General features: G+C 50.0%; 2 protein-coding genes across 4 annotated transcripts in view; both read right to left on the bottom strand.

Annotated features, from left to right (window-relative positions):
- PLCD1 (phospholipase C delta 1) overlaps positions 1–15,783 on the bottom strand; it is a 22,702-nt gene extending 6,919 nt beyond the window's left edge. Inside the window, exons 1-3 of one of the 3 annotated variants that reach the window (XM_079116248.1) lie at positions 15,629–15,783; positions 7,006–7,170; positions 3,675–3,903 (exon numbers count right to left, since the gene is read on the bottom strand). In XM_079116248.1, the coding sequence (XP_078972374.1) occupies positions 3,675–3,903; positions 7,006–7,170; positions 15,629–15,662 (428 nt within the window). In that variant the 5' untranslated portion in view covers positions 15,663–15,783. The other 2 variants (XM_079116246.1, XM_079116247.1) reach the window with 2 other exon arrangements.
- The window catches only part of SLC22A14 (solute carrier family 22 member 14), a 130,175-nt gene continuing 118,497 nt past the window's right edge, over positions 4,106–15,783 (bottom strand). The window contains exon 10 of the transcript XR_013760050.1: positions 4,106–4,826. The gene's annotated coding sequence lies outside the window, so the exon portion shown is untranslated. The remainder of the gene's footprint in view (positions 4,827–15,783) is intronic.

Here is a 15,783-nt window from a genome sequence, read left to right as displayed (position 1 = left end):
ATTTCAAAACTTCCTATAAAATTACCTAACAAAGACATTTTGGTGCTGGTGCAAGAACAGATACACAGACAAATGGAACAGACTTGAGAGTTCAGAATAAATCCTCATATTTACAGTCAATTGATTTCTTACAAGGATCCCAAGACAATTCAATGGGGCAAGAGTAATCTTTTCAACTTGCTCCTGTCTGACAATGGTGCTGGAACAACTGTATACCTGCATATAAAAAGAGAAAAGAAAAAGAAACTGGATCTCTTACCTCACACCATATACAAAAATTAGCTCAAAATGGATCAAAGTCTTAAATGTAAGAGCTAAAATGATAAAATTCTAAAAATATAAGTAAATTGTTCATGACTTTGAACAAAGCCTTCTTAGATATGATACCAAAAAGCACAAATAACTGAAAAGAAAAAGTAGATGAGTTACACTTATCAAAACTAAAAACTTCGTGCTTCAAAGAATACTATCAGGAAAGAGGCACCCTTAGGATGGGAGAAATTATTTGCATAAAGAGACTCACAAAAGACTTGCATCTAGAATCCATAAAGAGCTCTTACAACTCAATAATAAAAAGACAAACAACTAGATCAAAAGATGGGACAAGGATCTAAATAGATTTCTCCAAAGAAGATAGACAAAAGCACATGAAAAAATGCTCAAGATCATTACTCATTAAGGAAATGCAAATAAATCAAAACCATAATGAGATAATACTCCGCATTCATTAGGATAATACCACTATGAAAAATAAAAAAGCAGAAAAATAACTAGTACTCGCAAAGATGTGGAGAAATTGGAACCTTTGCCCACTGTTTATTGGAATATAAAATGGTACTGCTGCTGTGTAAAACATTATGGTAGTTCGTTCAAAAATGCAAATAAAATTACCATGTGATCCAGCAATGTTACCTCTAGATATATACTCCCAAAATAGAAACAGGTTCTAAAGGAGATTTATTTGTACCCCATGTTCAGAGTAGTAGTGTTCACAACAACCAAAAGGTAGAAACAATCCAAGTGTCTATTAAGTAGATAAATTAATAAATATAATGTGGCACATACATACAATAGAATATCATTTTAATAGGTATTTTATGAAATATTTTTTAGTTGTAGATGGACACAATACCTTTATTTTATTTATTTATTTTTATGTGGTGCTGAGGATTGAACCCAGTGCCTCACACATGCTAGGCAAGCACTCTACCACTGAGCCACAATCCCAGTCCCTGGAATATTATTTTAAAAGGACATTCTAACACATGTTATAATATGAATGAAACTTGAGAACATTATGTTAAATGATATAAATCAGTCATAAAAAGACAAAAACTCTAGGATTCCAACTTATATGAGGAATCTAGGGTAGACAGATTCATAGAAACAGAAAATAGAAAATAGAAGTGATTGCCAGGGACAGGGGTGAGGAGAGGGGAAGAATGAGAAGTTTTCATTTAAAGGATATACAGCTTCAGTTTTGCAGAACAAAAACAACTCTGAAAGCTGCTTATGCAACAATGTGAATATACTTAGCACTACTGAATTGTACACTTAAAATGGTTAAGAGGGTAAATTTTACTTTATGTGTATTTTATGATAGAGTATTTGCCTAGCATATATAAGGCTAGGCAATTCTCAGCACCACATATAAATAAATGAATAAAATAAAGGTCTACCAACAACTAAAAATATATATTAAAAATAAATAAATAAAATAATAATAAATAATAAATAAATAAAATAAATAGCCAGGCATAGAGGCATATGCCTGTAATCCCAGAGACTCTGGAGACTGAGGCAGGAGGATTCCAAGTTCAAGGCCAGTCTCAGCAACTTAGTGAGGCCCTCAGCAATTTAGTGCGACCCTGTCTCAAAATTAAAAATTAAAAAAGGGGTGGGGATGTGGCTCAGTGGTAAAGTGCCCTTGGGATAAATCCCCAGTACTCAAATAAATAAATAAATATATAAAAATAAAAACAAATAAATGGTAGATCCATTTAAAAAGAGCTTAACAACAACAAAAATGGGCAAAGGATTTGAATAGGTATTTCTCCAAAGAGGAAATATGATGGGCAATAAACATGGAAAGAAGCTGGGCATCATTTGCCACCCAGGAAATGCAAATAAAACCATAAGATACCACTTCACATTCATGAGTGTGTCTATAATAAAACACTCAGCTATGAAAAGGTAGGATCAAAAAGTACAAATAACAAGTGTGACTAACTGAAACCCTTATATACTACTGATGGGAATGTAAATGGGCACAGACTCTTTGGAAAACAGTTTGGCAGTACCTCAGAAGGTGGCACATGGAATTCACTTGACCTAGCCATTCCACCCTGAGGATGCACTCAAGAGAAATGAAAACATATGTCCACACAAAACTTACACTAGGATGTGAAGAGCAGATTAGATAAAAGCCCCAAAGTGGAAACAACTCAAATGTCCGTCAGCTGATGAATGGATAAATAAAACTTGGCTTATCCATACAATGGAATATTAGCAGAAATGAAGTATAGATACAGGCTACCACACAGACGCAAGTTGGTAACACACTAGATAAAAGACTGCATGATTCCATTGAAATGACATGTCCAGAATAAGCAAATTGAAATAGAAAGTAGATGAGTAGCTGTCTACCACTGGAGCGGAGGGGAAGTGGCAGATAAAGAGTATAGGGTTTCTTTTTGAGGTGATGCAAACGTTCTAAAATTGGTTGTAGGGATGGTTGTGCAACTGTGAATATACTAAAAAACACTGAATCAGGTTCAATGTGTTAAAGGTCAACTGCATGGTATGTGAATTATGTACCAATAAAGCTGTCATTGAAGAAAAGGGATCTAGGGTTCTACCTAGATCCGTATGTGCCAGAAGCCTGAGCACTTTGGATCATACACTAGTGTGTTGTTGTGCAACTAGATGTTGAAGTTACTTGAGTTCACAGCTGGCTTGAACACCAGGCCCAGGGGAACATGACCACTGCCTAAAACAGGGCACAGGTAGGTACCATGTTCTCCCGATTCTCAGATGGAAGAAGTGTAGAAACTCTAGAAAACATGATTAGAACACCCCATAACTAAGTCTCCCACTGATGTAAGCTGCTCCTCTGAGTCTTCCAATCTCCCATCTCCCCGCTTTACAGAGGGGCCCCAGTGAGTGTCAGTGGTGTAGAGCTGTCTGGCCTTGGGCCAGAGTAGAACAAAGGAGGCTCCATGCACCTTCCCTCCTTCCCTTCTGCTCTAGACTGAATTGACATGTAGACAACAGGTGTCATATGGAAGCCCTGACCTCCAGGGTGATGATATTTGCAGATGGGGCCTTTGGGAAGTAATTAAAGTTAGATAAGGTCATAAGAGTGAGGGTCTCAAGATGGCATTAGTACTTTTCCAGGAGAGATGAAAGTACCCTTACGAAGAGAGCCTTTGTTTTTCTTCCTGCCACACGAGAATGCACCACCAAGGCAGACATCTGCAAGCACAGGAGAGGACCCTCACTAGGCTTTGACCTGACCTCCAACTTACAGCTTCCAGACTGAGAAAATAAATTTCTGTTGTTTAAGCCACTTGGCTGCCAAAACTGACTAAGCCACCTTCCATACCCAGGCTGCCCAGGGACGACTACAGCCTGTCCACAGGTCAGGCCTAGACTCACTACCACCAAGAGGATACTGCTGCAGCTTCTGTCGCTGGTCCATGGAGCCCGAGTGGTGGATGATCTTACGCAGACCCTGCACCCAGTGCTGGGCGTCGGCTGGAGACGGGGCGATGAGGTCTAGTGTGTTGCGCTGGTCCTTGAAGACAATGGAGAAGCAGCGATCCTCGGGCACATCACGGGCAAACTTCTCCAGGCCCTCTGTGCGGTGCCCCATCCGTACCTCCTGAATGTCCTCGATGGAGACTACAAGAGGGGTACGGTGGTGGCGGAGGCAGAGCATGCCGCGAAGCCAGTCTCTGCCTCTGACGTGGCCAAGACCACAGTAGAGGGGAAAACAGCTTAGAGATACCACCAGGACTGGAGCTGAGGCCCTGAGTTCAGAGGGGAGGGAGAAGGACAGGAGGACAGAGGAGGCGGGCACAAAAAAGTAGAAGACAGACTGAGGTAGAGACAGCATGAGACAGTCACAATGGGCAGAGTAGAAACACACAGGGAGAGACAGAGACAGAGATCTCAGAGGGGGAAGGGCAACTGGGACCCCAGGCCCCCCAACTTGGTGATGCAAGGAATAGGCCCTGGGGAGAGAACTGGGGACCGGCAGGGCAGGGGTCTCTGTGCTGGGGAGAGGGAGGCCACCTTGGAGCTTGGTGCCTGTGACAAGGAGGGGTCAAGCATCCTCCTGACAGTACTGGACTTTGGACTTGTCCTTCCCCCATGACCATGAGAGCTTCCAGGGCCCTCTCCTAACCATTTAGGGGACTGGGGCCCTCGATCAGCCCTGGCCTGGGGTGTGGGGACAGAGGGCCAAAGACAGGGGCAGACGTGTTTGTATCAAAGCCTTGTCCTATGTCTGTATGTATTCTGAGGGCTGCAGGAAGGCCCAGCCCTCCATGGTCCCAAGAGGCAGAAACGAAGGGTGTCCTCCAGGGGCTGAGAGATTACATAGTTCAGCCCTCAGGCGCCTGAGGGAGCACTGTCAGAGCCTGGCCTTCTACACTTCAGGGAGAGACAGGACCCTCAGTAACTGCCACTCCACCGGCCTCACAGAGAACCAGCCCCACTAGAGAGGCTCATGCTGAGCCTCCCAGCAGCAGGATCCAGGCAGGATCCTGCCACACACCCATCCTGAGCCACCCTCCTCCAGCTGCCTCTGACTGCAGGCCTGCCTGTCCTTTCCTGAGTCCACCAACCCTGAGCCTCCTAGCCCTGTAGACCCACATGTGTGGCAAGTACCCCTGGCCACACAGGCTCTGAGGCATGGGACACGTGAGCTCCAGCCGTCTGGGATGCAGAGCATATCCCTGCTCAAGCCCTCTGCTCCCCACTAGGCCCCACAGCAGGTATAGCTGCAGCTGCCCCCAGCTGAGAACAAAAACAGGAAGCCTAGGCCATGGAATCCCCCAGTTGGTGGCTCCAGGTGCCCCAGAGATAAAGTCCAGCTGTCCTCACTGCTGATAACACCCTGTCTGCTGAGACCCAGTGACCACAGGGAGACTAGAGAGCAGAGAGCAGAGCCAAAGAGAAATGGGGGTTGCTCCACTCCTCCATCACCTGGCCTCAGTTCCTCAGGGTAAAGTGCAGGTAAGGACAACAATCTCACTGCTCACCCAGAGAAGGGAGCACCAACAGGCCGGCTCTGCCTGAGGCCTGCCTCGCGGGTCTGACCTACAGGAAAGCCTCTTTGGGCCATGCTCCTTACCCAAGAGCACCTGTCCTCCTGACCCTAGATCTGTTACTCCAGCAGCCCCTCCTCTCAGGGCACAGCCCCTCAGACTGCCTCAAGCTCACCTGTGCACCTTGGCTCACACTGGGTCTCCTGCCTGAATGCTATTCTTGCCCTTTTGCTCATGGCCTTCTCAGTGTGAGGTTCTGATCTCGCCAGCCCAAATGGGGGTTCCTGCTGGAAGGGCCTGTGTCTCGTACTCCTCTACCTGATCCCTCCCCCACAGGCTCCCCACCAAGCACTGGGCATACACTGAGAGTCATGTGAGTGTACTGGCAGGTGGGTGGGCTGCAAAGAGTTCCCAGGGCTCCCAGTGTAAGATCCGCGTCCCTACCATGCCTCCACCCATAGCATCTAACAGGAAACCCAGTATCAGGGCAGGAGCCCAGGGAAGGAGCCTGTCTGGCGCCACAGAGGCAAGGTCAGGGGGTCACTCCCATACTGGAAAGCAGCAGCCTGGGCTGGGGCAGACACAGGCTCAAAGAGGATTTTAAGAACACAGGAGAGCCCCATCCCCTCAGACCCTGCCCTGCGCGGCTCAGAGACCTTCATGGCTCACAGCCCCAAGGACACAGTAGGGCTCTGCCCATCTGACCTTGCTCCCATCCAGCTTTACCTCAGGCCCCTCCACAGGCCACAGGCTGGCAGGCAATGCTCTCTCAGGCTTTTGTCCAGCATCCTGATGCCCGGCAGACCCTTCTTGGGTTAAGGCACCCTACTAGAGCCCTCTCAGTGGGTTGAGCCTCCCCTTCCTTATACTTTTCCCCTAGCTGGGGCTGGTCACCAAGTCTAGTCTTGTTCCCTATAGACTTTCCAATAGCCCCACCCATATATCCCCAGATTGGAATGATCTATCTCCCCTATCCAACTGAGGAGCCACCAGCTACCTGTGGCTATTTGAATACGAATTAGTTAAAATCAAATAAAATTTAACACTCGGCTCCTTAGTCACACTAGCTTCATGGGCTGATAGCCACCTGTGGCTGGTGGCTGCCATATTGGACAGTACAGATAACATTTCCTTCATTGCAGACAGTTCTATTGGATGGTATTGGTCTAACATTTTTTCACTGAGTAAAAGTGTAGACAAGAACATCTCATTTTACAGAATCTGTTGCCCAAGCCTGGCACCTTTTTAGAAACTGCCAGAAAGCCTTCACATGCTCTTTGAGGAAGTGCCCCAGCAATGGCCTTTGTCTGTGTATCCTAGCCCTGCTCCACCCCAATCTCCTATGGCTCCAATTCTAGGGAGGATCTGCCTTCTGTGGCCCCACCTCACACCCTGGGCTCTGATACCTGGAAGGGCCTTATCTGCCTCTGGACTTTGGGCCTATCTTTTGGACTACCACACCTGAAATGCTAACTCACCAAACTTCCCTCCCTCCCCTACTTGAAGGATACCTGTGCTCCAAGCAACCCTGACCAGCTCCCTCCCTGCTGCTGAGCCTGGCTCTGCCCATCTGTGGTCTTGTGCCCACCCCAAGGAGCATTAGCATTGTGGTCCTCATTACACAGTTGTCCTCCCCAAACCAGACTAGACCTCAGTTTCTCTACAGGTGATTTAACTGGCTCCTGAACCCTGTTCATGCTCTGCCCCCTCCTCTGTGGCCCAGGATACTCACACAGTTGGGACTCTGGGGACCTCATGACCTTGCGAGACTCCTGCCAGATGGTCTTACAGTCCTCCTGCAACTTGTAGAAGCGCTCTCTTCTCCATGAGCTGGACTTTACTTTCAGGAGTTGGCTGCCCTTCAGCAAGGCCTGTAGGTCCTTGTCATCCTGCAGGCCTGGGGGGTCAACACCAGTAAGACGTCACCTACTCCACCAGGGTCCATGCTGCCTTTGGACCCTCTCAGGCTGTTTCTCCAGCCTCATCCTCAGCTCTTTTACCCACCTTTTCCCACACTCTGGCTACTTCCAGTGCCTGCCTCCTCTAGGAGTCACCTCCAACTGCAGCTGAGGCAGTCATGCAAACTGCAGATGTTTGCCCACCGAAGACATACCCATACACTGTGACCTGCCCCCTGCAGCTGACTGAGAGAAAGGGAAGCTCATTCAAGAAGGCCTAAGAAATGGTAGGCCCCTCCTGGTCACATGAAGGGTCAAAGTGAACTGAAAGAAGCTGGGATCAGAAGATCAGGCAATGCATGGCTGGGCGTGGTGGCGCATGCCTGTAATTCCAGCAGCTTGGGAGGCTGAGGCAGGAGAATGGCAAGTTCAAAGCCAGCCTCAGCAACTTAGCAAGGCACTAAGCAACTCAGCAAGACCCTATCTCTAAATAAAATACAAAAAGGGGGTGGGGATGGCTCAGTGGTTAGGCACCTATAGGTTCAATCCCTGGTACTAAAAAAAAAAAAAAAAAAAGAAAAAAAATGATTAGGCAATCCAGTGGGGAGAGAAGGCAGACACAGATGGAAATGGACTCCAGGGCACCATGGAGCCAACAAACTCTCAATGGGTCCAGGATCATTCATGCCTGGGTTTGGGCACCCTTCCTGACTAGCTGTGTGACCTGAGCAAGTGATTTCATGTGGCAGGGTCTTTGCTTTCCCATCAATAAAATGGGATACTAATATCACCCATCTCAAACAGGAGCTAAGTTCAAGTGAGATGATGCACAAGTCTATGGAGACAAAGACAGACACTGATTGCTATGGAGCCCTGTGCCTACCCTGCCACCCTTTTCCCCTGCTCCCCCAACCCCTGACTAGAGTCTGCTCAAGCAGGTCTCTGACCTTCTCCCCAAAAGAGAATGATTAGTCCACCATTGCCCATGTTTGGTCTGCTGGGATGCCCCTGTTCCATTGCTGAGGGCCCTGGGTCTGGGGCCCCTGGAGGTACAGAAACAAGGCACAGTGCAGCCCCTTCTGAAGGGCTGGTGCGGAGGGCACAGGGAGGAACAGAACCCTGGCAGCCTGGCCCACCTCCTGCCCAACTCTTCCACTGATCTCAGAGATGCAGGTTGGACTGAAGCACAGACTCTCAAAGATGCAATGCCCTCTGTCCTACAGGTCCTGACAGGAGGCACTATGGGGACACCAAGCCTGGCTCCTCAGAAGCCCTCAGTCCCAGGCAGATCCTATGCCAACTGTGATAAAATAGACCCACACCTGCACCTTCACAATCCATCAATTTAATATGCAGTTAGATGTTTTCATAAGTGTGTGTGCATGTGTGTGTGTGTGCATGTGCGCACGCACGTGTGTGTGATTATAGCCACATAGCGTTCAGCAGCCATCTCTGTTCCAATCGAATTGGCTACCTCACTTCTGTTCCCCAAACTTTGTGACCCAGCAGCCATCTTTGTACTGCTACTTCAATAGTGTGGTGGCATTAACTCTGATGAGGGGCTGGTGTCTAGGCCTACGTTGGGTAGCCTTCATAAAGACATAGACTTTTTATTTTTTGAGTCCAGATTCACAATTCCTGATATCCTCTCCCACTTTATCCATGTCCCATGCCCCTAGGCAGCCTGTCCCACACATCTGCAGGGCCTAGAGAACCTTTGAACCTCTTCCCCAGGCCTCAGCCACCCACACCTTCTCTATCCCTCCCAAGCTCCTGCTTTCAGTGGGGACAGAGCCCTGTGCTAACATTCACTTCCACTCCCCTATGGCTTTAAGCAACTCCTCCTCTCTCTCTTCTTCTGTTCCTCCATCAGCCCTGAGGTGAGAACAGTACTGGAGGAGGGAGGTATCCCTGGGCTTCTTCAGAGACAACAGTCTAATGTGTCTTCCCACGACTGTATTCCTGGTCTGTCCAGTCACTTCTAGAAAACATTGTGCCTTAGCAAGGGCAATACTCCTCCAACCCAAGGGGAGGCTAGTGGAGGAGAAGGGAACTTCTACAGAATTTTCCAAACTGTTGGCTGTATGTAACAGGCCAAGCACAAGAGGGAGAGTAAGGGAGTTCCCAGGGAACTCTGCCCTCTGCTGGGAGATTCCACTGTTCTTTCTGAGAAACAGCTGGGAGGATCACCTCCGTACCATCTGCCAGCACTACATTCCCTAAGCTGGGCATATATCAGGGCAAGCCACTGCTGACAGATCAGATGGGTATACGGGAGATTGCTGGGAAGTAGAAGCTGAGCCCCACCTTCCTGTTCTGGAAAATACCATGAAGAGATGACATGCTCATCCTGTCCTGGAGCCAGGCTGTGGCCCTGTCTGCAGTCAGGCAGAGATAAGCCCCCAGTTGCTGCCAGGAGGGAGACCTCAGTCCCAAAGTGGGCCTTGATAATTCCAGAAAGATCAAAGGTCCTCTGGGCCCATGGGAAATCTGGGCAGGACCTCCATCTCTTAGCTTCAGTGGGGGCCCTCTGGGCTCATGCCCCACTGCCCTTGCTCCCTTAGTTACACAGAAAGCATGTGGCACCCCTCACCAAACCCCACTCACTCAGTTGTAGCACCTTCTCCTCCTGTAGGAGGGCCATGAGGAGCACTGAGTTCACGGGGCCTTGGGTTAACTTTGTGATCTCACTAACCTGCCCAGGCCAGTTGCCTCAGGCAGGAGGCCTGTAGAAGGCACAGACAGTGCTGCAGATACCAGTGGGAAGTCAGGGGGTACCTCCTGCCCATGTACCTACAGTGATACATAATAAAGACACACTGGGCCTGGAATCCCCAGCAATACACTGAGATATAGCCACAAAAATAGCAAATACTCTATCACACAGGATGACATCACACACAATCATACTGCCAGATACAACCTTAAAGAGACAATGAGCCACACACATAACACACTGCCCCCCCCCAAACTATACACTGTCACATGGAGTTGCACAGTGTTACCCTTAGTCACATACAGCCACTTAAGATGCAGAGTTAGAATATCATTATCATGGCAGTAATAATAGCAGCCACCATAATAACAGTTAATATTTGAATAAGATCCTGTTCTTGGCACATGTATATAATCCCTCCAACAATCCTATGAGGAAGGCAGCATCATTATCCTCATTTTACAGATAAGGAAACTGAGCTTGAAGGAAGTTGCATGGTGAAGTCAGGACTCAGGAGCAGGCCACTGGGTCAGTGCTACAAAACATTGCTTTATGCAGCCACCACTCAGTTTCACACAGCCAGAGAGTATCAACATCAGAAAATCCACAGAACATACACATACACACCATAACACAGATTAACAGAATCACTCAGTCACCTTGGGTCACCAACTGTCACATCTATCATACACAGCCACACTCTGTTGTACAGTATCACAGTGGATCATACACCATCACAGTTGGTTCCATGCAAACACCCCTGGTACCAGTGTCACACACTTGGTTGCACAGCATTACACACCATCATCACTACGCAATGGCCCCACAATACCACATGGGTGATCATCACTCAGTCACCACTGAGTTACCAACTGTCACTTGTCACATACAGGCATACCTGGACTACACACAGTCTTGAAATATCTCATTGGGTTACACAGTCATACCAATTACACACTGGGTCACATCTCCAGTGATGTCTCAGAAAATTATAAACAGGAGGGGCTGGGGGTGGCAAGGGTTGGAGAGCTTTGGAGGGTCTGAGTTAGATCAGGAGAAGGGGTAACTAATCCTAGTACTCACCCCCATGTGCCACCACTGCAAATGGCCCCACAGAAGAATTAAACAAGGCTCGAAGTGCAATCAAAGGCTGGAGGTTCAGGGACAAGTAGTCTGTGTCATGCATGTTCCAGCTGCTTTCCCATTCCCCGCAGCTCTCAAGGTTCCTGGTGTCCCTTACCCAGCCTTCGCCCATTGAGCGCCGCCACTTTGAGGCTCTGCTCCTTCAGGTAAAGCTCCCTGGAGCGGCTCCGGCTCCAGCTCCGGCTCCGGCTCCAGCTCCGGCTCCGGACCCCCAAGCACTGCATGACGCTTTACAGTGCGCCTCCACCACTGTGAAATCCGGTTCAAAACAGTGCAACGCCTCGAGAAGCCTGCAGGCTCCAGGGGGCGGAATCGCTCGGAGTCCCACCTTCAGGGGCGGAGCAAAAACCTAAGAGGCGGGGCCGGGCCCAGAGGGGCGTGGCCGTAGTCCTAGGGGCGGAGCGAGAGAAATACTGTCCGAAAGGAGCAGAGCCGGGGCCTGGTAGGCGGAGCTAACCCAGGAGGGGCGGGGCCTATGCCCTGGAAGGTGGGGCGAGAGCGGAATGCTGGCGGGGGAGGTGGATCAGAGGTCAGGGTTGGGCAGTCGAGCTAGGGAGGCACGGTGCAACCAACTCATAGCCCATCTTTGACAAAGCCTGCGGAGTGAAGGCAGTCTGGGGAGGGGGAAGAGTCAGGCCCGGAAGGCGGCGTTCAGGCAGGCAGCCACCTCCCGGGAGGCGACGTGGAGGCAGAACCACATCCAGGAAGCAGACCAGGGGCGGAGCGAGACGGGGAAGATCCTCACTGGAAAGGCGGTGTCCAGTCAGGGAGGGGCGGACCCTCGGCTTTTGGAGGTGGGGACTGGCCGGGGCTCGGGAGGAGTGTGGGGCTGAGTCAGAGTCTGGAAGTCCAACTCCAGCTCCGAGACTGGCGGAGGATACCCGGTCTGGGCTGGGGAAACCGACCAGCCCAGGGGAGTAGCGATGGGCTACAGAGTTTAGCGGGTAATCGAATGGGGCGGGTCCGAGTCTGCCAAATATTGCATCTCATTACTCGATGAATTAATCGTGACTTATCTTGCTGTTGCCTCACTTGTGAACCTTAGGCTGACCCGTTCCTTCAGTTTCCCCATCCGAGTCGGGTAATCCCCAAGGTATAACCAGATGTAAATGGCATTCTTGAAAAAATGCTGACCTTAAAAGAGCCCATTAACGCAGGCTTGCCTTGAACGCAGGCCTGCCTTGATGAATAGATGAGAACGGCTGCAACTTTGTACAAAACTGTGCTGCCAATGTGCTTGGGAACAGTGGGTCCTTTCATGTACATCACAACTTCCCTTTCATTCACCCAGCAATTATTTATTGAACCCCTACTGTGTGCCAAGGTCAGGACGCCACCCAGAGGCCTGAGTCACTCCTCTTTTTACTTTCTGCCTCTGAAGAGTTCCCTGATTCGCCTCACTGCACCAACAGTGAGTCACTGGCAAAGCTAGTTTTTGGCACAGATAAGCACAGCAATAATAACAGATTGAAGGGCAGAGTGACTTGCCTAAAGTCACACCACAGAATAAATAATGAGCAAGATTCATTAGTGCAGACGAGCTGAAATATGGACACAGAAAAACTGTTCTTCACTTGGAGTGGGGTGGGGAAAAAGTGTAACAGTAGCTGGTGTTATAGAGAAACCATGCAAAGTTTTTTACTGGAAGAAAGACCTCCGGAGGATATGTGGATAGAATCACACCTCTATATAATTTGTTTCCTTTGACTCTTATGTGCTTTGTTTTATGCACTTAAAAACATGATCCTGGGAGGGTGTACTGGCTTTACTTGACTGCTAAAATGGCCTATGGCACCGAAAAGTTAAGAGCAGTGTAGGTAACTGGGTATCTATAGTGTGAGTATGGAACCCCAGGGACAGACAGCTTTGAAACATAACTGAGGGGTAGCTGAGGTGAGCTGGTGACCCCAACTTGCTCTAGAATCATCTATTGGAGGTAATAAGAAGCTGCTTTTTAGGCAACCTAGAATTCCTAATGTGTGATTTTATTCTTATAACATCCCTGTGAAATATGCTTTGTTATCCATCCCATGGACAAGGAAATGGGCCCAGAGAGGCAAAGGGTCATATGGAAAATAGAAGCAAAGCTAGAATTGGAGCCCAGATCTCCTGGAACCAAGATGAGGCCCCTCTACCTTCCACTTTTACAAATGCCAGTCCTTGCCGTGAGACAGCAGGACTCAGGTGTAGGAAAAGTAAGTGAAGATGAATGTGTTCAGTGAAGAGGGACCCAGAGGGTCATGCCCTTTCAGCACATCTGCGGACATGCTGGAGAAGCTAATCCAGGCCTAGCCAAAATAAAGGGAGCAGAGAAAGTGGGGTGGGGAGAAGAGAATGAGAACTGTCACATCAGTTGGAGGGTTTCAGAGGCAGCAGAAAGAGCCCCTTGGTTTTTGCAATCAGTTCTGGCCATACTTTCCCAAGCTAGGGATGACCTTGTGGTGCCCCATCATCTCCCAAAAAATGTAGACAGCAACTCCCTGGATATAGTAACTTGGGAAAAGTCCTTCTGCTGAAACACATCATAGTACTGAGTACCAGGTGCATTTAACTGCCTTATGATATGACTCACTTGATCCTCACCTCATATAGCAGGTGGTATATTATCCCCCACTTTACAGATAAGGCAACTGAAGGATTTGTCTGACATGAAGAAGCCTAGCCAAACTCAGGTATTTCCTTCCAAAATTGATGCCTTTGGGCTACACTGCCTCTGGGACAGAAGAGACATTTCATATCTAGCCTGTAGACCCCAGGCAAATGGAGGGAACTCAGAGGGCATTCCTACTGCAGACCTCTTTCCACATCTAATACTGTGATACACACTGCGAAAGGGATGCAAACTTTCCAGCGAAAGTGTGGACAAACTGCAACAGCATGGAGTACAGTGACCACCCTTCCCACCATCAATTCTCCTTAACAGGCTTTGCATCCCCATCTTGTTTGCAACGTGGACAGAAGGCAGTTAATGGAGGTTAATTGAGATGATGAACTAGAAGCGGCAGGGCCTTCAGGGAAGACAGTTTGGGGTCACGGTGTTTATGCCAACCCTGGAGGAAGGGCTGGACTGAGTCATGCATTCAAGAGACTGGTCCCAAACAGGATGAGGCAGGGTGGCCAAACCCATGCCACCAGTCTGGAAGGCTCTGACTGACCCTCCACATGTCTTCCTTGCTGGGAAAGATACCAGGGCTGCCCCAGGAGAAAAGCTGGATGGAGGCCATTCCAAAAGAGGCTGAGGCTGTTGCTGTGTCAGAAACAACCAGAGGCCTGAGAAAATCTTAGTGAGAGATGGGCAGGGAAGAGGTGGCAGTCTGCAGGGTAGACAGCTAATGGGTGGTGAGAGAGAACAAAGAGCTGCCCAGGGCAGGTGGCTCTGGGTCCTTGCCCACCAGTCTGCCAGGAACACTCAGGACACCTCTGACCTGAGGGGAAGAGAGAGGGAACAGTTAAAGGGGCAGGGATTCCATGACCCAGCTAGACAAGGTGGCTTTGAGAAACTCTGGCGATTGCTCTCTGTGGACTCTGGGGACCGGGTCTGGCCAACAGAGAAACACAAAACGGATTGGGGGCTGGTTGGTAGATGCATCTCTAGGGGCACTGGTGTGGAGGGCTGGAAGCCTCTGCCATCTTTGAATGGTTTAAATGAATGGGTGGTGGGACCTAAAGTCTCCAACTCCAAACGTACTGGAAAAAAGAGGAATATATAGTTAAGCAGTGATTGGTGTGAGAGGAGCGGGGTTTGCTGGGCTGGCATATGTTCTGGGAGAACAGGAGTGCAAAGGTCCCCCAAGTGTGGGCTAGTTGCCCACCTTAAGTAAAAAGATGCTTAGATACTCCCCTGTCCTCCCAGAGGCCTCCAGAACTTGCATCGGGAGTCCAGGCTCCCCTCTCTGCTGGAAGGACAGCGATAGGGCAATAGCTGGCCCAGATGGCAGGAAACAAAGCTCGCTGGACAAAGGATGGAGCGGCGGGCAGCTGGAGCTGAGACCTGGCTCTCCCTTACCAGGAGGGTGCGCCGATGCGGAGATAGGACTGCTCCTCCAAGCCCGAGGATCGCTACGATTTCTGCTCTGGGCAGTTAAGGCTGCAAGGCCCGGCCTCAGCTAAACTTGCACACCTCCTCGCCCCACCCCCCTAACACCCTCACCACGCCACACCCTCGCGGCCTGACGCTGTCCAGGCACGCCGGGACTTGGGGGAGCCTCTAGGGATGGCTCGGACGGGGCGGAGAGGAGTCGGTTGGTTCGTGGATGCTGTTTCCTTCCCTCCTCGGTCCCTTCATGCGATCTGAACAGTGGAATACAGACCGGGACAAGGCGTAGACCCCGAGGGAGAAGACGTCTTCTGACCCGCACCGCTCCCCGGCCTCCCGGGCCAGGTCTGGGGACAATCCTGGAACATCTAGGGTTGTGCCCCGCAGTCCTACTCGGGAACCGCGGGCTGAGATTTCCCCGGGCAGGCAAAGGGACCGAGGAGCCGGCCAGGGGCTGTGCAGAGGCGGCTGAAGGAGCTGGGAGCTCCTACCCAGCGCGGGGAACGGCTTTCCCCGCGTGGGCCCCTGCAGGGTCTCCCCGCTCACGCGGACCGACACTCACCGTGCAGGGTCAGGAAGTCCCGGCCCGAGTCCATGCCCGTCCGGCGGCGCGGCGGGAGGGGGCGCCGCGGGACTCACGTGAGCAGCGACAGCGCGGGCGGCCCAGGGTCCGAGCGCAGTGCAGTGTAGGGACCCGAATGGACTGAGGTGGGTGGA

This window comes from Sciurus vulgaris (assembly GCF_902686455.1).
Source record: "Sciurus vulgaris genome assembly, chromosome: 16".
Classification (NCBI taxonomy): domain Eukaryota; kingdom Metazoa; phylum Chordata; class Mammalia; order Rodentia; family Sciuridae; genus Sciurus; species Sciurus vulgaris.
Note: the sequence above shows the minus strand (reverse complement) of the source record. Positions and strands in the feature narration are given on the sequence as shown.